General features: G+C 40.3%; 1 protein-coding gene and 1 pseudogene across 1 annotated transcript; one reads left to right on the forward strand and one right to left on the reverse strand.

The window, feature by feature from the left end:
* Positions 1 to 963: 963 nt before the first annotated feature.
* LOC150000457 (serine/threonine-protein kinase MARK2-like) lies at positions 964 to 1,572 on the reverse strand. Its single transcript, XM_090290234.1, has one exon. It carries the CDS (start codon positions 1,570 to 1,572, stop codon positions 964 to 966), a length of 609 nt encoding a protein of 202 aa, XP_090146360.1.
* Positions 1,573 to 13,652: 12,080 nt separating this feature from the next.
* Positions 13,653 to 14,078, forward strand: LOC150000458 (thymosin beta-10 pseudogene; annotated as a pseudogene).
* The last annotated feature ends 9,815 nt before the right edge of the window (positions 14,079 to 23,893 follow it).

Genomic DNA, 23,893 nt, shown 5'->3' on the forward strand with positions numbered 1-23,893 from the left:
AGTGAGAGGCCCCAGGCTTCCCAGCCCAGGGTTCCAGTGCCAGGAAGATGAGTCCCCACTACTTCTGGGTGCAAAAACTAGCAGGGATTGAGTCGGTGGAAGAAACTGATGGAGCCCCAAGCAGCTCCTCTTAAAGAACCCACATGTGGACTCACCTACTCAGACCCACTCCCTCTGAGCTCCAGCACCAAGGTAGCAGCTTGAGAGGCACCAGTGGTATATGTTAGGTAGCCCAGGTGATTAAGAAAGGACCTGGAGCCAGAAAAGTCCAATTAAGGGCTTTAATTAGAAGGGAGACACTACAACCATGTGGACTGTGTCCCAATGGACTCAGAAAATAGAATTTGAAAATAAAATAAGATGCAGGGAATGCAGCTTCTTCACCCCAGTGTCTGACAGGGGCACTGCCTCACCATCCACAATTTTAAAAATTATATTGGTTTGACCCTTGTTTTCTTGTGACACTGCTTGTTGGTGAGCAACCGACAACATATACATTTTGAAAGGAACCTGAGGAACCTCCTAGCCACCCCCTGCCAGTGGCCGTGGCTGGGGCCAGCGGGAGAGGCTGGGGCCCCACCATCAGGCTGTGCAGCCTCTGGGGTTTCTCCAGCGCTGCTGGTGCTGCTGCTGTGGGTAGAGGAACCCTGAGGGCCACACTGGAGAGCTGGGCTTGGGACAGTGGTTCTGGACTCTGGGCCAGGTAGGGGAGCAGTCACCCTCTCTTCCTGGCTGGATGAGAAAATGGTGGAGCTGGATTCCAGGCTGGGTGGGGGAATGATCGCCCTCTCTTGTAGGCTGGCTGGGGAAGTAATAGAGCTAGATTCCAGGCTGGGTGCAGGAGCGGCCATTATCACACCCACTCTGGCTGGAGTATCTTTCTTCCTGGCTTCCTCACTGCCTGGGGGAGTGGTGGAGCTGGATTCCAGGCTGGGTGGGGGAACGGTTGAGGGAATGGCAGGCTCAACCTCTTGGTTGGAGGAAGCACCACTCGGGGTAGGGGGAGGGGAAGGGCCTGACCTTTTTGGTGCAGTCCTTCATCTTGCTTGTCCTTGTCCTGAGGATCAAGTATGTTCCCATAACTCTGTCATAGTTCTTGTGTGTTAATGACTCCTGAATGTCTCCCTTCTTAAACCCCATGTCCTTCATTATTTTTGTCACCTGGGAGTCAATGTCGCCCCAGGGCTGCTTGGTGTATAGCCTCAGTTCCTCCTTCTGACCCATGGTGACCCATGTGTCTTGCATTGTGTCTTCTAGCCTTGGCCTTTGCTTGGGGTGAACAGTCAACAACTTGCTTAACAGTTGTTCACATGGCACAGAGATAAATTCTGGGACACGGAGCTTCCCCCTGTGTATTTCCTTCAGCACTTTCGCAGGGTTGTCCCCCACAACCAGCTCACCACCCGTCACCATCCTGTGCAACACGACCCAGAGACTCCACACATCGACTTTGGGGCCATCATAGTCTTGACGCTGCAATACCTCCGGGGCCATGTAGGAGAGGATGCCGCAGAAGGTGGTGAGGGTATAATTTGTAAATTTCCTCCCAAATAAAAAATTTGCTACCTTCATATTAACGTCACAGTCGAGAAGAATATTCTTCTCCTGCTTCAGGTCCCGATGCAAAACCCCCTTTTGGTGGCAGTATTGAAACTATGGATATCATTTGCCTGAACATGGCTCAGGCTTCCTCTTTGGTTTTGCGGCCGTACTCCTATAAGTGCTCAAATAACTCCCCTCTGCTGACGTGCTCCAAGACGAGGATGTGTTTATCTCGGGTGGTAATCACTTCATATAGTGTTGCAATATTTCGGTGGTATAAGCTCTTGAGACATTGCAGCTCCTGAAACTGGTTAGAGATGCCCCACCGACTAATGGTTTTGATGGCCACCTCTATCCTGGTCAGAACGTGCTGGGCCAATTGCACCTCGGCATAGGTTCCCTTGCCGATTCTTTTCAACATTATATAATCACCAGTGCAGTACTGCTTATTGCCAGAGGTGGCTACAAAGTCATTAGACATGGCAACTTGTAAATAAATAAATAAACAAACAAACAAACAAATAAATAAATAAATAAAATATCAAAAAATTGAGAAAAATAAAACAAAATAGAAAATATGAATAAAAATTTTTAATAAAAATAAAATTTTTAAAACAAAATACAAATAATGTAAAAAGTAAAATAAAATAAAATAATAAAAAATAAAAAAACTGAGAAAAATAAAATAAGAACAAAATAGAAAATACAAAGAGACCTGACTAACCTACTCTAAGAATCAGTCTGGACTTACAACTTAATTGTGGAGAAATCATCTGGAATAACGAACTGAACACTAGCTGGAGAGACGTCTTATAGCCACAGAGAGACAGAAAAGGTCACTTCACAACAACATGACTGGTAGGAAGTACAGAGATGCAAAAGGCTGGCTGGGCTCCCATGGGGGCAGCTGATGGGACTAAGAAACAGCAGCTGTGGGATCCCCCTGAGAAAGGCAGGGTTTAAACCCCTACCAAGGCTTCCCAGCCTACAGCAACAGAACAGAAAGTAAAATAGCATTCAGCTGTGAAAAGTGAAAAGCCACAGGTTTTTTTTTTTTCTGACCTGAAAGAAACAGCAGGAGAAAAAGAGCTCTTAAGTGGGTCATGTATGAAAATATTTTTGCACCCACTTACCCTGGGCTCAAGCAGAGGGAGGGCAGAGAGGACTAGAGATGCTTGGGAAGAATTTGGGGCGGTGGCTTTGTGGAGAGAACTGAGGAAGCAGCTGATGCATTCCCAATGCTGGCTCATTCCCCATACTACAGGCAGACCATTCCCATCCAAGTGGCGTCAGCCTGAGGGGAAGCAAAGCCCCACCCGCAGGGATTAATCTACCCCACCCTTGGTGCTTAAGCCTGATGGCTGATCACAGATTGAATAGATTAACAACTAAAGTAGATAGACAAAGGCAGTAGATCTCTGCTAGTCTCCAACAAGCTGCCTAGGCCCAGATTGGTACACAACGTGATGTCACCAGGGGCAGATCCAGGAAGTGAAGATCAATCTAAGATGCAGCAAAAAACAAGAGTCACAAAAATGGGGAGACGGGGAAACAACCCTCCATCGAAAGGAAAGGAGGGATCCCTAGAAAGAATGCTAAATGAAATAGAGAAAAGCAAATTATCAGATATGAACTTCAAAACATAGATTATGGGGAAGCTCAATGATCAGCAAGCTCAAAGAAAAGTACAAAGAACCCAGGGAAACTACAAGAAACTCCAGGGAAGCTACAAGAATCTTACTAAGAATTACACCAGCATGAAAAAGGACATAGAAGATATCAATAAGAGCCAGGAGGAAATGAAGAATACAATTTCTGAAATGAAGAATGCAGTAGAATCAATCAAAAGCAGGCTAAATGAAGCAGAAGATCGGATCAGTGAGCTGGAGGACAACATAGAAAAAAATTCCCAGATAGTGCAACAAAATGAAAAAAGACTGAAAAAGAATGAAGAGGAGGTAAGTGAGCTGCAGGACAACATGAAATGAAAAAATATTCAAATAATAGGAATACAAGAAGGTGAAGAAGAGGAATATGAGATAGAAACCCTGATTGAAAAAGAAATGACAGAAAATTTTCCTAACTTGACGAGAGAAAAAGTCACGCAAGTCCAGGAAACACAAAGGGTTCCAATGAAAATGAATCCAAAAAGACCTACTCCAAGGCACATCATAATTAAAATGACAACATTCAAAGACAAAATGAGAATCCTAAAAGTGTCAAGAGAAAACCAGCAAACAACATACAAGGGAGCTTCGATAAGGCTATCAACTGATTTCCCAACAGAAACACTACAAGCCAGAAAGGAATGGCAAAAAATATTCCAAGCAATGAAAAACAAAGGCCTACAACCAAGAATACTTTACCCAGCAACGCTCTCATTCAAAATGGAAGGTGAAATAAAGAATTTCCCAGACAAAAAGAGGCTAAGAGAATACATCTCCACCAAACCAGCATTGCAAGAGATGCTAAAGGGAATGCTTTAAGAAAAAGGAGAAAAAGAGCGGGAGAGGAACACAGGGACAAAGGGAAATGAATAAATATCTCTCAATAATAACCTTAAATGTAAATGGATTCCAATCAAAAGACACAGGGTAGCGAAGTGGATGTGAAAACATGACCCACATATATGATGTCTACAAGAGACCCACCTCAGAACAAAAGATCTACACAGACTGAAAGTTAAGGGATGAAAAAAAGTATTCCAAGAAAATGGACATGAAAAAAAGACTGGGGTAGCAATACTTATATCAGACAAAACAGATTTCACAGCAAAGGCCATAAAAAGAGACAAAGAAGGACATTTTATAATAGTTAAGGGAATAACCCATCAAGAAGACATAACCCTCGTAAACATATATGCACCCAACATAGGTGCACAAAAATATATAAGGAAAATATTGGAAGACTACAAAAACTATATCAACAGCAACACACTCATAGTAGGGGACTTTAATACCCCATTGTCAACAATGGACAGATCTTCATGCAAAGAAACATGAGGATATTGAGGCATTGAACAACACTCTAGACAAAGTGGACTTAATTGATATATATAGAACTTTTCACCCCAAAGAAGCAAAATATACATTTTTTTCAAATGCACACGGGACATTTTCAAAGATGAACCATATGGTAGGACTCAAAACAAGCCTTAACAAATTCAAGAATATTAAATTTATATCAAGCATCTTCTCAGATCACAATGCCCTGAAAGTAGAAATCAACCTCAAGGAAAAAAACTCAAAAAAATTTAAACTCATGGAGAATGAATAACATGATATTAAATAATGAATGGGTTAACAATGACATCAAGGAAGAAATCAAGAAGTTTCTGGAAACTAATGATAATGAGCACACAACAGCCCAAAACCTATGGGATACAGCGAAAGCAGTCCTAAGAGGAAAATTCATAGCAATAAAGGCCAACCTAAAAAGGATAGAAAAATCCCCCCCAAAAAATCTAAACCTACAGGTACAAGAACTAGAACAAAAACAACAAACAAAGCCCAGAGTAGAGTAGAAAAAAGAAATCATCATGATCAGAGCAGAATTAAGTGACATTGAGACTAAACAAACAATTCAAAAGATGAACAAAAGTAGGAGCTGGTTCTTTGAAAAGATAAACAAAATCAACAAGACTTTAGCCAGGCTCATCAAAAAAAAAAAAAAAAAAAAAAAAGAGAAAACCCAAATAAACAAAATCAGAAATGAAAGAGGAGATATCACAACAGATATCACAAAAATACAAAGGATTGTAAGAAATTACTACAAACAACTATATGGCAAGAAACTTGACAACCTAGATGAAATGGACAAATTTCTAGAAACATGTAATCTTCCAAAACTAAATCAAGAAGATGCAGAAAGCCTGAACAGATCGATAACAAAGAGTGAAATTGAAACAGTAATTAAAAAACTCCCGGTGCACAAAAGCCCTGGACTGGATGGCTTCATGGGCGAATTTTACAGAACATTTAGGGAAGAACTAACACCTACTCTTCTCAGACTATTCCAAAAAATCCAAGAAGAGGGAAGACTCCTAAGTTCTTTCTATGAAACCAGTATTAACCTAATTCCAAAACCAGGTAAAGACACAACAAAGAAAGAAAACTTCAGGCCAATATCACTGATGAACGTAGATGTTAAAATCCTCAACAGAATATTGGCAAACCGGATCCAGCAACACATTAAAAAGATCATACATTATGATCAAGTGGGATTTATCCCAGGGATGCAAGGGTGGTTTAATATTCACAAATCAATAAATGTAATACACCACATAAACAAAATGAAAGTCAAAAACCACATGATCATATCAATAGATGCTGAAAAGGCATTTGATAAAGTACAACACCGGTTTATGATGAAAACACTCAGCAAAATGGGAATAGAGAGAGCATATATCAACATAATAAAGGCCATATATGAGAAACCCGAAGCCAACATCATACTCAATGGACAAAAACTGAAAGCATTCCCCCTGAGGTCAGGAACAAGACAAGGATGTCCACTCTCTTCAATCCTATTCAACATAGTATTGGAACTTCTAGCAGCAGCAGTCAGACAAGAAAGAGAAATAAAAGGCATCCAAATTGGAAAAGAAAAAGTAAAACTGTCAAAATTTGCAGATGACATGATAGTATACATAGAAAACCCTATAGACTCCATGAAAAAACTACCAGACCTAATAAGTGAATTTAGTAAAATAGCAGGGTACAAAGTCAATATTCAGAAATCGAAGGCATTTTGGTACACCAACAATAAAATATCAGAGATAGAAACTAGAAAAAAAATTCCATTTTTTATAGCAACAAGAAAAATAAAGTACCTAGGAATAAACTTAACCAAAGAGGTAAAATATCTGTACTCGGAAAACTACATAATCCTGAAGAAAGAAATTAAGGAAGATACAAGTAAATGGAAGCATATACCATGTTCATGGATGGGAAGAATCAACATCATTAAAATGTTCATACTACCCAAAACAATTTACAGATTCAATGCAATCTCTATTAAAATATCAATGACATATTTCGCAGACCTAGAACAAATACTCCAAAAATTCATATGGAACCAAAAAAGACTCCGAATACCAAAGCAATGTTGAGACAGAAGAACACAGCAGGAGGAATCACAATACCAGACATCAAACAATACTACAAAGTCACTGTGATCAAAACAGTCTGGTACTGGCATAAGAATAGACATGTAGATCAATGGAACAGTACAGAGAGCCCAGAAATAAACCCAGGTCTATATGGTCAACTAATATTTGACAAAGGGGGAAGGAGCACAAAATGCAGCGAGAAGAGCCTCTTCAACAAATGGTGCTTGGAGAACTGGACAGGGACGTGCAAAAAAATGAAACTAGGCCACCAACTTACACCACACACCAGAATACACTCAAGATGAATCAAAGACTTAAATGTAAGACGTGACACCATAAAAGTCCTAGAGGAAAACATAGGCAGGAAAATTTTGGATATCCCACATAGCAATATTTTCACTGATATATCTCCTAAGGTAAGGGAAATAAAGGAAAGAATAAACAAATGGGACTACATCAAACTAAAGAGTTTTTGCTCAGCAAAGGAAAACATCAGCAAGATGAAAAAGAAACCAACCATATGGAAAAACATATTTGCCAATGAAACGTCAGACAAAGGATTGATGTCTAAAATATATGAAGAACTTACACATTTCCTCACCAAGAAGACAGACAACCCAATTAAAAAATGGGCAAAGGACCTGAACAAACACTTCTCCAAGGAGGATACATAGTGGGTCCATAGACGCATGAAAGAATGCTCAACATCATTAGCCATTAGAGAGATGCAAATTAAAAAAAAATGAGATGCCACTTTACACCTGTCATAATGGCCATCATCAACAAATCAACAAACAACAAATGCTGGCGAGGATGTGAAGAAACAGGAACCCTACTGCACTGTTGGTGGGAATGCAGACTGGTGCAGCCACTATGGAAAACAGTATGAAATTACCTCAAAAAACTAAAAATGAAACTGCCATTTGAACCAGTGATTCCACTGCTAGGATTATACCCAAAGAATCCTGAGACCCCAATTCAAAAGAACGTATGCACCCCTATGTTCATAGCAGCACTGTTTACAATAGCCAAGTGCTGGAAACAGCCTAAGTGCCCATCTGTAGATGAGTGGATTAAAAAACTGTGAACATTTACACAATGGAATACTATGCAGCAGAAAGAAAGAAGGAACTCCTGTCATTTGCGACGACATGGATGGAACTAGAGAGAATTATGCTTAGCAAAATAAGCCAGGCAATGAAAGAAAAATACCATATGATATGACCTGATACAGGAGACTAATGAACAATATCAACAAGTGAACAGAACTGAAAAAGGAACAGAATAACAGTTATCAGGGAACAGGGGGGAGGGAGAGAAGGGGGATAATTAGGGGAAGGGTCTAGTCAAAGAACATGTATAATTACACATGGACATGGATAACAGGGTGGGGATTAACTGTGGGGGAAGGGGTGGGCTGGGTTGGGGGAGCAGTGGGGGAATAAATGGGACAACTGTAATGGAAAAGAAAAAAAAACTGCACCAGAAAAAGAAAAAAGAAAAAAAGAAAAGAGAAAGGTTTTAAATTTCAAGTTCAACATTCACTTGCTAAATAAATGTGTACATTTTAGTTAAAAAAAAAAAAAGTCCTTCTAACTTACTGCAAAGGACATGCAAAGGCTCTTGAAATTAATGCAGGCTTATAGAGCTATCTTTTCACAGTGCATTCCTGGGGAGACGAAGACACCAAAGATCAAGGCCCTATAACCTGGATACGTGGTCCATCAAAACAGTATTCTCCAGCCTCGCTGGAGTGAACAATACTGAATATTGTTAACTAATACTTGAGGTTGCAAGGTCAATAAGTACTGATTCATGAATTTATGATTTTTACTTTAAAAGGCTCTCCAACTTATACCTTATTCACTTGAATAAACACCCAAGCCTATAGGGGACCTCAAATTAGAGTTATCCAGAGCTTGGCTTTTGCCTTGACAGCTTTACATTACATGTTGTATCTTTGGGTCTGCATTTAATTTGCTGAAATCAGATCATTATGCTAAGAAAATGTTCTACTCTATTGGTACTCTTTCTTAAGTAACTATGAATTCTGTTTTTATAAATAGATATAATTAAATCACAGACCGGCAGCTTTTGTTGAAATTTATTCTCTCTTCTTCCAGAGCTTATTCTAATCTCCAGCTGTAACTTGTAAACATCTGTCTATAATTGATGGAATGATCCCGTTTGGTCCCAATCAGCTCAGCAACACAGACTGTCATGCTTAGGAACTGAGTATCACAGATGTAGGTAAAAATTAACAAACTAAAGTGTTGTAGAGGGAAAACTTCACAGGCGATTCTCTCTAAAGACATGCTTTATGCAAAGTTGAGAGTTTAGGAAAGGAATATTAAAGGAAAATAATTACTAGAACATAAACTTACACATGTGATTAAAACACTCCATGGACTGAAAGCAGGGAGCTTTCTTTGAGGATTAGTCTGAAATATAATGTGCCAGAGGCTCCCACTAAATGTCCTCAAGCCCCACCTGCTCCCTCTGTGACACCATAAAAGGGTAGAACAGGACCCTACATGTCACCTCATCCTTAGTGGCTCTGCAGAAGTCCTTTCATCCAGAGGTTTCCACGTGTTTTTGCAAATGTAAATTAACCAGCCTCATCATCATGTCTTTCCACAGAGCTGCTTCATTTCAGTAGCACAAAAATTCACCTAACTGGCCTGCTCAGGGTCCATTGAGAGGTCCTTTGTGGGATCTGTAAGTGGATGTCCAAAGTGTGAAAACACTTTGCAGCCTCACTGCAGATCCAAACTCCTCACATCCTTAGCAAGTAGCACTGGAGGGAGGGACAGTGAATCATCTTCTTCAATCTTTACAGCAAACCTCCTTCCAGTTAGCCTTTCCTCGGCCTCACCGAGTGCTGACATACCTGGAAACCAGATCTCAGCCTCCCTCCTTCCTGTCTTATCTGCCCTAAAAGCTGAGTGAGGAGACATAAGTTTTAAATGATACTTTATGAATCATTTTGATTAATATATAGCCATATTTTCTTTTGTTCCCCTAAACTCTTCTACTAACCCAGTGGACAAACATTTATTAAACACTTACTTTGTTGCTACTCATCGTGCTAGATACAGCGGCCACTGCAGTCATGCTTCTCCCTTCATGGGAAGCACAGACAGCGAACAAGAGCCAGGTGTTCCGTGGTCAGTGCCGTGAAGATGACAAACGTGATGAGCTGGGTGAGGCGAGTAGGAAAGGGTGGATCAGGGAAGCCCTCTCTAAGCAGGTGGTGTTTGAACTCAGATCTGTAATGTGAGAATAAGTCAGATTTTTCATTTTCATTTTTTGCATCTGGCATATTTTCATTTCCAATAAAGTAAATATCAACCTCTAATATCACACATTAAAAAATACTTAGGGGAGAGACTTCCAGCCAAGATGGAGGCCTAGATTGACATGCTCAGTCTCCCCCCACAACTAAGAAGGAATACAACTACCGCAAAACCAGAAATAACCAGAAGTTCCAGAAAATAAATGGAAGTTCAACATATGAAGTTAGAAAGAAGTGGTGGTTGTCCAGACGATTAGGAGGGGTGAAACCAGGTCAGAGAGGTCAACCTGTGCTGGCGGTGGCAGCAGCGGTGACGGCAGCGGACAGCAGTAAGCACAGACACCCATATTTAAGGGGAGGCAAGAAACACCTGTGGAGCACTCCCGGCTACAGACCAGATCTGTCAGCTTGTGATTCCAATGCCAGGGAGGCAGACCCCCATTGCCTCAGACTGTGAGGCCCAGAGGGAGTGGAAATGAAGGAGGAGGATACTGGTCTTGGACCCCTACCCCCACAGAAAATGCCTCAGCATAGTGAGAAGAGTTACCCAGTTGTAACGAGTGAACGGGGATCTGTCCCCTATAGTGTAAGAGGTGTAACAGCCCCACCCAGGAAGCAAAGGTAAACACAAAACTGTCAGGATGGCACAGACATGATAGAGATCCCAATAATGCAGCTGATCAGACAGTAAATATCTAATCTAATGAAACAGCAGATAGGAAATCTTTCTGAGGCACAGTTCAGAGCTTTGGTTATAAAAATGCTTAAAGACCTAACAGCAGATCTTAAACAAGATGGGGAAGGATTGACGGCTATCCCTGCTTAAATGAATGAAGACACATATGAAAATACTGGTGAGAGAAAGAAAACCAGGGATCAAATCAACAAATCGGAACATAGGGAAGAAATAAACAGTCAACCAGTGCAGAAAGAGGTAACAAAAGGTGAAGAAAGTGAGGAAAGGCTCAGAAATCTATGGGACAGCTATAAGCGGGCCAACATCTGAATCATAGGGTTGCCAGAAGGTGAAGAAGAACTAGAAATTGAAAAATTATGTGAAAAAATAACTTGGGGAAGGAAATAGACTTACAGGTCCAGGAAGCACAGAGAGTTCCAAAACAACAGGACCCAGGGAGAACCACACCAACACACATTATAACCAAAATGTCAAAAATTAAGGATCAAGAAGAATCTTAAAAGCAGCAAGAGAGAAGAAGAGAATTACTTACAAAAGGGTCACAATAAGACTATCAACTGATTTCTCAAAAGAAACTCTGCAGGCAAAAAGGAACTGGCAAGAAATATTCAGAGTAATGAAAAGCAAAAACCTACAACCACAATTACTCTATCCAGAAAAGCTGTCATTCAGAATAGAAGGGCAGAGAAAGTGTTTCAAGGACAAAGCAAAACTGAAGGAGTTCATTAGATCCAAACCACTGTTATATGAAATGTTGAAGGAACTTGTTTAGGAGAAAGAGGATCAAAACTATGAACATGAAAATGAAAACTATCACAACAACCAACAACAGAAGCTAGGGAATCAAAACAAAGGCAAACTAAATAGGCAATGAGAGTGGAAAAGAATTATAGGTATGGGGAACATATTGGGGGGTGATCAGCTGGGAGGGGGATGTGGGGAAAGGGAGGGAGATGGTACAGGAATTAAGAAGCATAGTAGGGGGGAATGGAGTAGACAGGAAGATGTTGAGAAGAATTATATGCACAACCAATGGGCATGGACTAAGGGGGGAGGACAATAGGAGGGAGGGGGGTCCCTGGGTGTAGGGGAACAAAGGGTAAAGAAATTGGGACAACTGTAACAGCATAATCAACAAAGCATATTTTTAAAAAAAGATGTGGTGCATAAATGGAATATGACTTAGCCATGAAAAAAAGTGAAATGTTGACATCTGTAACAACATGGGTGGTCCTAGAGGGTGTTGAGCTGAGTGAATTAAGTTAGAAAGAGAAATACCAGATGATTTAAAAAAAATAAAACTTTGGGGTACCCTTTTATTTATTTATTTTCCTGAGTAAAACAGTTATCAGACCAAAAAAACCACTGCAGTTTATCACCAGCCAGGGGTCCACTTCTTGCTCTGACCTGATAAGGCAGCACTGTGATAGGTCCCAAATCACTGCTATATAAGCCCCTGGCAGGGCTGAGGTAGTCTCAGTCCATGAGAGCACAGAGAGCTGATTGTGATGACTTGTGGGATGTGGACAAGCTTGCTTATTTTCTCATTTTTCTTTTCTTCTTCATTTATTAATTTTGTTTTCTTTTGGGTTTTCTTTTCTTTTACTTTTTACATTTTTTTGTTTTTAAATTTGTTTATCTTTATTATAAAATTTTTTATTTGTATTTTCTATTTTGTTTTCATTATATTTTTTCAATTTTTTGATATTTTATTATTTAATTTATTTATTCTCTTTTATTTCACTCTTTACATTTTTATTTGTATTTTTACTTAGCTTTAAAATTTGTTTATTTTATTTAAATTTTTTATTTGCATTTTTAATTTTATTATTTTATTTTTCTCAAGCTTTTAACATTTTATTATTTTATTTATGCTTTTATTTTATGTTTTTGCATTTTTATCTGTATTTTATTTTGTTTTTAAATTCATTTATTTTTATTTGTATTTCTTTTTTTTAATTTTATTTTTGTTGTTTTTCATTACAGTTGTCCCACTTTTTCCCTCATTGCAACCCCCCCCGAATAGCCCACCACTTCTCCCCAGTTAATCCTCCCCCTCTTGTCCATGTCCATGGGTTATTTATACTAGTTCCTTTACAAAGTCCTTCTGCTTCTTATGATGCCCTGGCCATCGTTCCCAGAGTGGGTGGGTCTGCTAACATTCTAGAACCCTGCAGGCCCTTTAAACAAGTGGACACTGCTGAGAGACTGGCAGTTTCTGCCTTGTCCCCAAACCCCACTTGTCTTCACAGTCAGAAGCAATGAGGCTTGATTTTCCCCAGTGCTGGGACCATGAACCGTGAGGTCCAATGAGGAGCTGGGAATGCTCCTCATGTGTCCCTCCTGACTTTAAAATGTGTGACTGCTCTTTCCGCTGGCCCAACACTGCCGCTGCTGCTCCCGGCGCTGCTGCTGCCACCACCACACTGCGTCCTCTCCACCCAGGCTCCGCCCCTCCTACCTGTCTGGATGAGTATTTCTTTTTTATATCTTTGTTTGATGGACTGGCATGCAGTTTAATTTTCTGGAACTTCTGGTTGTTTCTAGTTTTGAGGTAGTTGTAGTCCTTCTTAGTGGTGGAGGGAGATGCAGCATGTCTGTCTGCACCTTCACCTTGGCTGGAACAACAAATGAAGCCCAAGGTGAGTAGAAGAAAGGAAATAATAAAAATCAGAGCATAAATTCCTAGCAACATGCAATCTTAAAAAACTAAATCAGGAAGAATCAGAGAATCTGAATAAACAGATTGCACCTAGTGAAATTGAAGCAGTAATAAAAAGAAAAACTCCCAACAAACAAAAACTGTGGACCGAATGACTTCGCAGGTGAATTTTCCCAAACATTCCAAGAAGAACTAACATCTCTCCTTCTCAAAGTATTTCATAAAATTCAAGAGAGGGGAAGGTTCCAAAGCTCATTTTATGAAGCCAGCATCATCCTAATTAAAAAATGAGATAAAAACACACACAAAGGTCTCTTGCTGCAGCAGCGCCAGGGGTATTTGGGATCCAGTCTTGAGAGCCAAGGCCAAGGATTGTTTTAAGAAAATGGCAGACAAGCGGGACATGGGAGAAGTCGCCAGCTTTGATAAGGCCAAGCTGAAGAAGATGGAGACGCAGGAGAAGAACACCCTGCTGACCAAAGAGACCATTGAGCAGGAGAAGCGGAGTGAAATTTCCTAAGAACCTGGAGGATTCCCCATCCCCGTCATCTCTGGGATCCCAGTCATTTGATGTGGCGAAAAAACTACCAACAAGATGGACACGAGCGACAAACTGCACTGTGAACCCGGACACTCTGGGCCCATGCCACTGGCCTGTGGGTCTCTGAGGGGACCCCACACACACACCACCACCAATTGAACTGCCAAATTTACTGGTTTGCCCTGGGATACTATAGAAAACTATTTGTATGATTAATAAATATAAAACACATCTCCTGGGGAAAAGAACACACACACACACAAAAGAATATTATAGGCCAATATCACTGATGAACATACATGCTAAAATCCTCAACAAAATATTAGCAGACTAGACCTCCAACCAAAATGGAGGCATAGACAGACATGCTGCGTCTCCCTCCACAACTAAGAAGAAATACAACTACAGTACCTCAAAACTAGAAACAACCAGAAGTTCCAGAAAATCAAACTGCATGGAATTCCAGCAAACCAAGATATAAAGAAGAAATACTCATCCAGACAGGTAGGAGGGATGGAACCGGGGCAGAGAGGATGCGGTTTGGTGGCAGCGGCAGCAGCAGCAGCAGTGGCGGCAGCAGCAGGCTGGCAAAAAGCTCAGTCACATTTTAAAAAGTCAGGAGGGTCACCTCAAGAGTGTTCCCAATGCCTCACCAGACCTTGCTGCTCACAGTCATAGCACCAGGGAAAATCAAGCCTCTTTGTTTCTGACTGTGAAGACCAGTGGGGTTGGAATGGAGGCAGAAACTGCTGGCGTCAGCAGAGTCTGCTTGTTTAAAGGGCCCCCAGGGTCCTAGAGTGTCCGCAGACCCGCCCACTCTTAGAACAATGGGCAGGGCAGCAGCTAGAGAGGTGCCAGGGCAGTGCGGAAGTGAGAGAGGTGCCTGGAAAAGGGGCGAGTGCTGAGCAGGTGGCATTGTTCCCTCTCAGACCCCTCCCCCACATACAGTGCCACAACATGGTGAAACAGGTCGCCTTGTACTGACGGATCCCTAAGGCTCTGGCCCTTACAAGGTAACATGGATGACAGATCTACCTGGGATGTGGAGGCAAACAAACACAGGAGCCTGTCAGAATGAAGAGATAGAGAAGTATGGCCCAAAAGGAGGAACGAATGAAGGTTCCGGTGGGAGAACTAAGTGATGAGGACATAGCCAACCTCACAGATGAAGAGATAGACAACCTAACAGATGTAGAATTTAATACACTGGTGATAAAGATGCTTACAGGCTTGACAGATATGCTTGAGTATGGCAAACGCATAAGAGAAGAAGTGAAGGCTATGCTAAGTTAAATGAAGGAAAATTCACACAAAACGAATGGTGAAGGGAAGGAAACTGGGATTCAAATCATTGATTTAGAACATAAGGAAGAAAGAAACAATCAACCAGTGCAGAATGAGGAAGCAAGAATTGAAAATAATGAGGAAAACTTCCCAAATTTTGCTAAGGAGATGGACATACAGGTCTGGGAAGCTCAGAGGGTCCCGGGCGAGCTGGACCCAGAGGGGACCACACTAGGATGCAGCATGATTGAGATGCCAAAGGTGAAAGATATAGACAGAGTCCTGGGGGCAGCTAGAGAGAGACAGAGAGTTTCCTACAGGGGGGTGCCTATAGGACTATCAGCTGATTTCTCAGAGGACACTTTGCAGGCAGGAAGTCACTGGCAAGCAGTATTCAATGTGATGAAAATCAAGAACCTACAACCAAGATCACTCTATGCAGCAAAGCTATCATTTGCAATGGAAGGCCAGATGAAGTGCTTTCCAAACAAGGTGAAGCTAAAGGAGTTCATCATCACCAAGCCATTATTATATGAAACGTCAAAGGGACTTAAGAGAAAGAAGATCAAAACTATGAACACTAAAATGACAACAAATTCACAACTATCAACAACTGAATCTAAAAAATAAAAACAAAATCCAACTAAACTAAGCAGAATGGGAACAGAATCATAAATATGGGGATCATTTGAAGGGTTATCAGTTGGGAGTGGGAGGGAAAGAAATGGGGAAATGGTGCGGAGCCTAAGAAGCATAATTGGTTGCTACAAAATAGACAGGGGAACGTTAAGAATAATATAGGAAGTGGCGAAGCCAAAGAACTTACATGCACAACCCATGGACATGAACTAATGGGGGTGGGATTCCTGGAGGAAAGAGGGAAGCAAAGGGGAAAAAAATTAGAACTACTGTAACAACATAATCAATAAAATATACTTTAAAAAAGTAATAAACAAGATCTGATTAGAAAAAAATGTATATTAGCAAACCAAATATAGCAATACATCAGAAAGATATATGTCATGATCAAGTGGCATTTATTTTGGAAATGCAAGGTTGACACACATTTGCAAATCAATAAATAATGACTCACCACATAAACAAAACCAAGCGTCCTTTTCAACAGAGAATATTTGAAAGATCACTTAGAGAAATAAGAATGAAAAGCAAAAACCATACTTCTCTCACAGGCCAGTCAATTGTACACAATTCACATGCTTTCTAGTTTGTTTGTTTTTTTCTATGCCATTAGGAGTCTAGGTCTGCTGTTAGTGACACTCCAAAAAATCATCATCATCATGTGAATTTACTCTAACACCCAATGATGTAGGAATGGAAAAATATTTTAGAAAGAAAAAATTACAGCATTTATAGAAAATCAAGTCCTTATCACTTCCCTAGTTGGGGAGGAAGGTCATTAAAAGTAACTTTACTAAGCAGTGGGAGAGTAAGGGCATGAGGGCTGGCTGGCTTGACTAGATGAATGAATTTGACATCTATGAATGGCAGCAAAGGGAGGAAACTTGTTGAGGTTTGTGGGGTGTGGAAGTGGGAATGAGGGGTGGAGGATGACACAGAGACAAACTGTCTTTCACAATTGACACACTGTCAGGCCCCAGTGGCCTGTGGATGGGGCTGCACTTGCCCCAAAGTTCAATTCCTCTGAATATGTGTGCATTCTTCAGGGAACAATGGCTGGATGATATCTTCAGTCTGTGTGGTTTTACTGTAAGCATAGCCCTGTTGTCTAGTTATTGATATTATCCCATCCCATTCCTTTAAACTGAAACTGGCCAAAAAGAAGCTCTCAGGAAGGGACACTTGTCCTATGAGTGGGTGGGGCCAGAATCAGAGATCCTACTCAGGGTGGCTGAGCCTGGATTGAGACACATAGTGAATGAAATTGACAAAACAAAACTAGGAAATCAGGAGGGATGTAAACAATTAAATCGGTGATAATGTCTTAAAGGAGGAAAACATTTCAGATCAGAATAGTAGTCTTCTTAGTTCCAACTTTCAAATGTAGTGCCAACCCATGGCCACTGCTGGAAGAAATCTCAGAATTCATCTTCTGCTGGAAGATTATTTGAATGAAGCTGACTATAACATTTACCCAAGAAGTCTCTTTGGGTGGTTAGGAGGAAAGATATCAACCAGCATTTCTTAATGATGATGGTCCTAGTTGAAGGCCCACCTGAGTAATAATAGTCTGGAGTTACCACTGGATTGTGTGTTTTGGGAGCGGGTGGTGGTCTGTTTGTTTGGTTTTCCCAGCTTTGCACTAAACTGGCACATATTGTTCCTGGCAACTGCTAGCTGATGCATTATGTTACTATAAATCAAGATGTTGCCTAATTTATGAAGGGCCGCATGTCATTATCGCTTGCTCTGTATAGTTTTTTTAAAAAGTTTTATTTGATATGAATGTGTATGGGATACTACACAAAACAGGAGGTCAAGAAATCATACATGCAACACAGTGACTATTGTCATCACTGGTGATTTGTCCAAGGACATGCAAAAAGGCAATTTGAAAGCCTTCTGGCCACACTCAGACAGAACAGCAACTAGAAGTAGAATATGCTTTACTGATAACTTCCTGGGGGCACTTAATACTTTGTGGGAGGCACAATATACTTAATTCTTTCTTAGAATTTCAGTTTCTTTGCTTTCACTCCCATCTGTCCCTGCCTATTTTCTTCTTTTCCATTAGAGCCCTTAGCATATTATCATAGTTGTTCTATATTTGTGGTCTGATAATTCCAACTTCCCTGACATTTGAGTCATGATGTTTGCTCTGTCTCTTCAAACTGTGTCTTTGCCTATTAATCTGCCTTGTAAATTTTTGTTGAAAGCCAGGCATGTTATATGAAATTAAAGAAACTCCAGGGAACAGACTTTTAGTGATGTGTGTGTGTGGCGGCAGCAGGAGAGCATTGGGAGCCCTATGATTGTGTCTCAGACAGTGAGTCTGTGTGCCGGGACTATGAATTTTACTTGTGCCTGTCAGTCCAGGAGCTGGAGTTGGAGATTTCCCTCCCTACAGGTTGGTTAGGTTGTGATAAAATCCTAATAGGTTAAGCTCTAGTAAAACAGTTTCTCATGAGAGCAGAACATGTTAAGAACAGAATGCTCTGGCATATTCCAAAAGGGGTTCTTTTGCTCCCCCCCCCCCATTAGAGGTAGGAGGGGACTTTTCTCTGCTGTTAACTGGGAAAAGCTGGTAGCGCTCCAGCAGGTAAGTCCCAAAAATGTGGGAACTCTCCTGGAGTCTTAAACTCTCCATTGTCTCCTCTGAGCCTCCAGCAATTCATCAATTACAGTTTTTACACTGGTCCTGGTTTCCACAGAGGGTTCTGCACGTGGATGTCTACTCTGGAAAGTTGTGATTCTCTGTGTATGCCTGTCTCTCCACTTCTCCGGGCAGTGGTTTGCCCTGTGAGCTCTTTTTCTAACATCTAAGGAAAGTTGCTGATTTTCCAGTTTGTTCATCCTTTTACTGTGGTTAGGTAGAGTGGCAACTTACAAGCTCCCTACCCGCTGAGTAGGAATCTAGACGTCCTCCACAATGCATTGAGTTGTACACATGCCCTAAGAACTCAGAAGCAAACACTTATTGGTACTTCACACTGGCCCCAACATACAGGAGGAAATTCAGGTTTGGGGAACCAGTGTATTGAATCATGGGACTGAATCAAAGCAGAAAGCTAGCTTTGGAAAACTTGCACAGGCAGGTGAATATGTCTGATAAAACCTTTAAAAAGCTACAGATAATTATTGCTAAATGGGTTTAAAAGTAGTCTAATTGGCACAGAAATACTGGAAAGTTGTAAGGGGGTATAATCAAAGTTAATGTGGGTTTTGTTTTATTTAACAACTGTTCATTGGATAATAGAGGTCCTGATCATTGTTGATGTTTTGATGTTTTAGCAGGGTTATTTTTGTGCAACAAATATTGTAGAAGTTGCTGTGTTAAAAGTATAAGAGAAAAATGGAGGGGTTGGGAAGAAACTGGAAGTAAGTGTTATCAGTTGAGTCTGTGACCTTACTTCTAGCTTCGGGGATATCTGAGCATTTAACCTCTGACTGAATCTTCCTGTAATACTAACTCATAGAATTCGTGTACCTATTTATTCAAAGTATACCTTAATCCAAGATAAATCAGAATCTGAGTGAGGATAATGTGCCAAACTAAGCACCTATACCTCTTTATGGACATTGCTTTTAAAGGAATGAATCATCAGTATTGATAACATTCGGTTGCAATTGGAGACCAGGGAGTGGTTATGCTCATTTGAGGCTGGCATGTGACTAGCATAATACAGAAGCTGAAGCGGTTCTAGAGCTGATGGCTTTCCTGAACAGAGATTGTGCTTCCACTTAGCCTGTATCTCTGACCACACCCCACCCCCAAGTACAGGACATCAGACACTATGTCTGCAAGTCACAAGACCTCAACTATGTTGTTGTTCCTGTTCTATAGTCTTTCTTAGAGCCAGCGAATTTTGTGCTACATGAAGACGTGTGTTTTATGAATGTGACTGTCAGTCAAAATCTAAAACCACTCATGCTAAAAGAACATTTGAGCAGGAAGATGTTGCAATGAGTACATTGAAAATCATTTTGTTTCTCAAGGTCTATTTGAGTGACTGTACAGATGGGAACTACGGTATGTGCATTCTGTATCCTCCATGCCTAGAAGTTTGGTTGTTCAATAAGTGGCAGTGAGAAACAAAAAGACTGTATGTGTTTATTGTTCCAACTAATATTTATCAAGACCTTTCTATGATATAGTTACTATGATGGATGTAAGAATAAAAATACAGAATAAGAATAATATAGTCTGCCCTAGTAAAACATGTACTCTAGTGAGAATTTTTAAAGTACATTTTATTGATTATGCTGTTACAGTTGTCCTAATTTCTTTTCCATTTGCTCCCCTCCATCCAGTACCTGCCTTCCCTCCAGCAATCCCACTGCCCTTAGTTCATGTCCATGGGTCGTGCCTATAAGTTCTTTGGCTTCACCCTTTCCTATATTATTCTTAACTTCCCCCTGTCTATTTTATACCTACCGATTATGCTTCTTAATCCCAGCATCATTTCCCTATTTCTCCCTGTTCCCCCTCCCAGCTGATAACCCTCCAAATTATCCCCATACCTATGATTCTGTTCCTATTCTTGTTGTTTGCTCAGTTAGTTAGTTAGTTTCCTTCTTTGTTCTAAGTTCTGTTGTTGATAGTTGTGTTTGTCATTTTAATGTTCATAGTTTTGATCCTCTTTTTCTTAAATAAGTTCCTTTAACATTTCATATAATAATAGCTTGATGATGATGAGCTCCTTTAGCTTTACCTTTTCTGGGAAGCACTTCATCTGCCCTTCCATTCAAAATGATAGCTTTGCTGGATAGAGTAACCTTGGTTGTAGGTTCTTGCTTTTCATCACTTGAATACTTCTTGCCTGCCAAGTTTCTTTTGAGAAATCAGCTGGTACTCTTATAGGCACCTCTTTGTATGTAACTCTGTTCTTTTCTCTTGCTGCTTTTAAGGTTCTCTATCTCTAACCTTTGTTATTTTAATTATGATGTGTCTTGGTATGGTCCTCTTCGAATGTAGCTTGTTTGGGACTCTGTGCTTCTTGGACTTGTATGTCTATTTTCTTCACCAAATTTGGAAAGTTTTCCTCCATTATTTTTTTAACAGAAGTTTTCAATTTCTTGCTCTTCCTCTTCTCCTATAATTCAGCTGTTGGCACGTTTAAAGTTATCCCAGAGGTTCCTATGCCTCTCCTCATTATTTTCAATTCTTGTTTCTTCATTCTGTACTGGTTGACTGTTTGTTTCTTCTTTACATTCCAAATCATTGATTTGAACCCCAGTTTCTTTTCCTTTGCCACTGGTTTCATGTGGATTTTCCTTTGTTTCACCTAGCATAGCCTTCACTTCTTTCCTTCCACATTTGCAGTATTCAAGTATAACTGTCAAATCTGTGAGCATCTTTATCACCAGTGCTTTGAACTCTGCATCTATTAGGTTGACTCTCTCCTTGTCACTTAGTTCTCCCACTGGAACCTTGATCTGCCCCCTCCTTTGGACCATACGTCTCTCTCTCCTCGATTTGACAACCTTCTGTGTTTGCCTATGTGTTTTAGGTAGAGCTGCCACACCTGTGATGTTGTAAGGGGTGGAGCCTTGAGTATTTGTCAGTATGGGGTGACCCGTTTCACCACAATGTGGTGCTATATGTGGGAAGGGGTCTGAGAGGGAACAATGCTGCTTTCTCAGCACTCACCCCTTTTCCATGCACTTCTCCCACTTCCTCCATGGGAGTGGAACTTCTCTAGCTGTTGCTCTGGTTGTGGTTCCCAGAGTGGGTGGGTCTGGAGATGTTCTAGGACCATGGGGGACCTCTAAACAAATGGACTCTGCTGAGGGACCAGCAGTTTCTTCCTCCACCCCAACCCCCACTGGTTTTCACAGTCAGAAGCAATGTGACTTTATTTTCCCCGACGCGGGAACCGTGAGCTTTGCAGTCTGGTCTGGTGCTGGGAATGCTCCCCTGGTGTTTCCTCCCTACTTTTTAAAATGTGTGACAGTGCTTTCCACTAGCCTGCCCCTGCCACCGCTGCTGCCACCACCACACAGCGTCCTCTCCGCCCCTCTTACCTGTCTGGAGAATATTTCTTTTTTATTTTTTTGTTTTCCATGCAGCTCAATTTTCTGAAACTTCTGATTGTCTCCAGTTTTGAGGTACTTGTATTCCTCCTTAGTTGTAGAGGAAGATGCAGTGTGTCTACCTATGCCTCCATCTTGGCTAGAAGTCCATGAGAAATTTTTTGAAACAGGAATATGCAAACCAATAAAATGGTTATATTTCATCATATTGCAATGAACTTTTGTCCAAGTGGGGAAAAGAAACTGGAACACATTTTCAAGAAGAATTTGTTATTGAAATAAAAAACTCACTGTACTTAATGGTGATGAAAAATCAATTAAAATAAAATAAATGGCCAAAACTTTAACAAAGATTCTCACACCCACTAGAAATTATGGATCTTTAAAGTTTGTTTAAAAGGTATTATTTTTCTCCCCTTTGTTAGGCAAAAATAAAAGAGCTTGATATATATATTTTTTTAAATGGAAAGGCTTAACTGCTCATGAGAGGCTAATTAGTTTATCAACCTCAAGAACAACATGGCTGATCTAAACATGTTGAAAGTGCACCTAGCAGTTTTACATCTAGGTGTTTAACCTAAAAAACTCTCTTTTATGCACATCTACATGGTGGAATAGCCATACAATATATGAGACCAAACAATACAAATTTGCCAATATTCGACAGCTTATATTTACAGTTATATATAGCTAAAATAAATTACATGTATAGACATGTTGACATAAATAAAGCTAAAAAACAAAACAATGAGTAAAAAAAAAACTAGTTGCAAAGATAATCTAAAGCATATTTTTTCATTTCAGAAAACAAAATTTTAAGTATAGAGAACAATACTAATGGTGTTTATAGACACGTGCCTATATAGTAGAAGTATAAAAACTTGAATGGGTGGATATAACATGCATTTTTTTTTATACAGTCAGTGAATGAATTAGAGTGTTTGCATTTGGGTGAATATTTTGAAAAATGTACTTGAAAAGACAATAATAAAAGGAAAAGGAGAAAACTATCCACAGATACTGAAGAGAAAATTCTGAAAATAAACATAATACTGTCAAAATTCATTTGATACAAAGAAAAAAAAATGCAACTCTCACAGGCCAGGGTGACTTTGACATGAATCTACGTGATCCACAGGACAAAATCAACACACAGTTTTTTTGTTGTTGTTGTTGTTTTAATATGTTTTATTGATTATGCTGTTACAGTTGTCCCAATTTCTCTTCCCTTTGTTCCCCTACACCCAGTGACCCCTCTCCTTCCAGGTGTCCCTCCACTTAGTCCATGCCCATTGGCTGTGCATATAGTTCTTCTTAACATCTTCTTATCTACTCCACTCCCTCCTACTATGCTTCTTAATTCCTATACCATCTCCCTCCCTTTTCCCACATCCCCCTCCCAGCTAACCACCCCCCAGTATGTTCTCCATATCTATAATTCTTTTCCCACTCTCATTGCCTACTTAGTTTGCCTTTATTTGATTCCCTAGCTTCTGTTGTTGGTTGTTATGATACAGTTTTCATTTTATTTTATTTTTTTTTTAAACTTTCATGTGGTTTATTCATGCAGCGTCAGAATGAACCATGAACAAATACATGCAACAAAAATCTCACAATGTTGAGCAAATAAACCAAGTACAAAATACTTACTATTTGATTCTATTCATATGTCCCAGACCAGACAAAACTATATGCTTTTAGAAATTAGGATAGCGGTTACCGTTGGGGAAGTAGTAACTGGAAGGGAACATGAGGGGGACTTCCAGGGTGCTGGTAATAGTTTGTTGATATGTGTGCACATGGTATTCACGTGTTTTATTTGTGAAAAATCAGTACTACACTTCAATAAAAAGTATTTAAATTTTGAACAAAAAGGATGGGGTGTTCCAATAATTAACATTTCAAGTTGCAGGTAGTGGATGGGCAAGGAGTCATCCCAGTCTTAAAACCTCTTGAGGAATAACATGAAATCAAAGTGCAGGCCTGAGTTGGGGGATGTGGGACATTCAAATCTTGGCTCTGCCTTGGGCAAGTCTGTAACCTCTCTGTGCCTGTTTCCTAATCATTAAAAATTATCTCTATCCTTAACT

The sequence above is a fragment of the Furipterus horrens genome, unplaced genomic scaffold (assembly GCF_987537825.1).
Source record: "Furipterus horrens unplaced genomic scaffold, mFurHor1.1.pri manual_scaffold_10, whole genome shotgun sequence".
Taxonomy (NCBI): Eukaryota; Metazoa; Chordata; class Mammalia; order Chiroptera; family Furipteridae; genus Furipterus; species Furipterus horrens.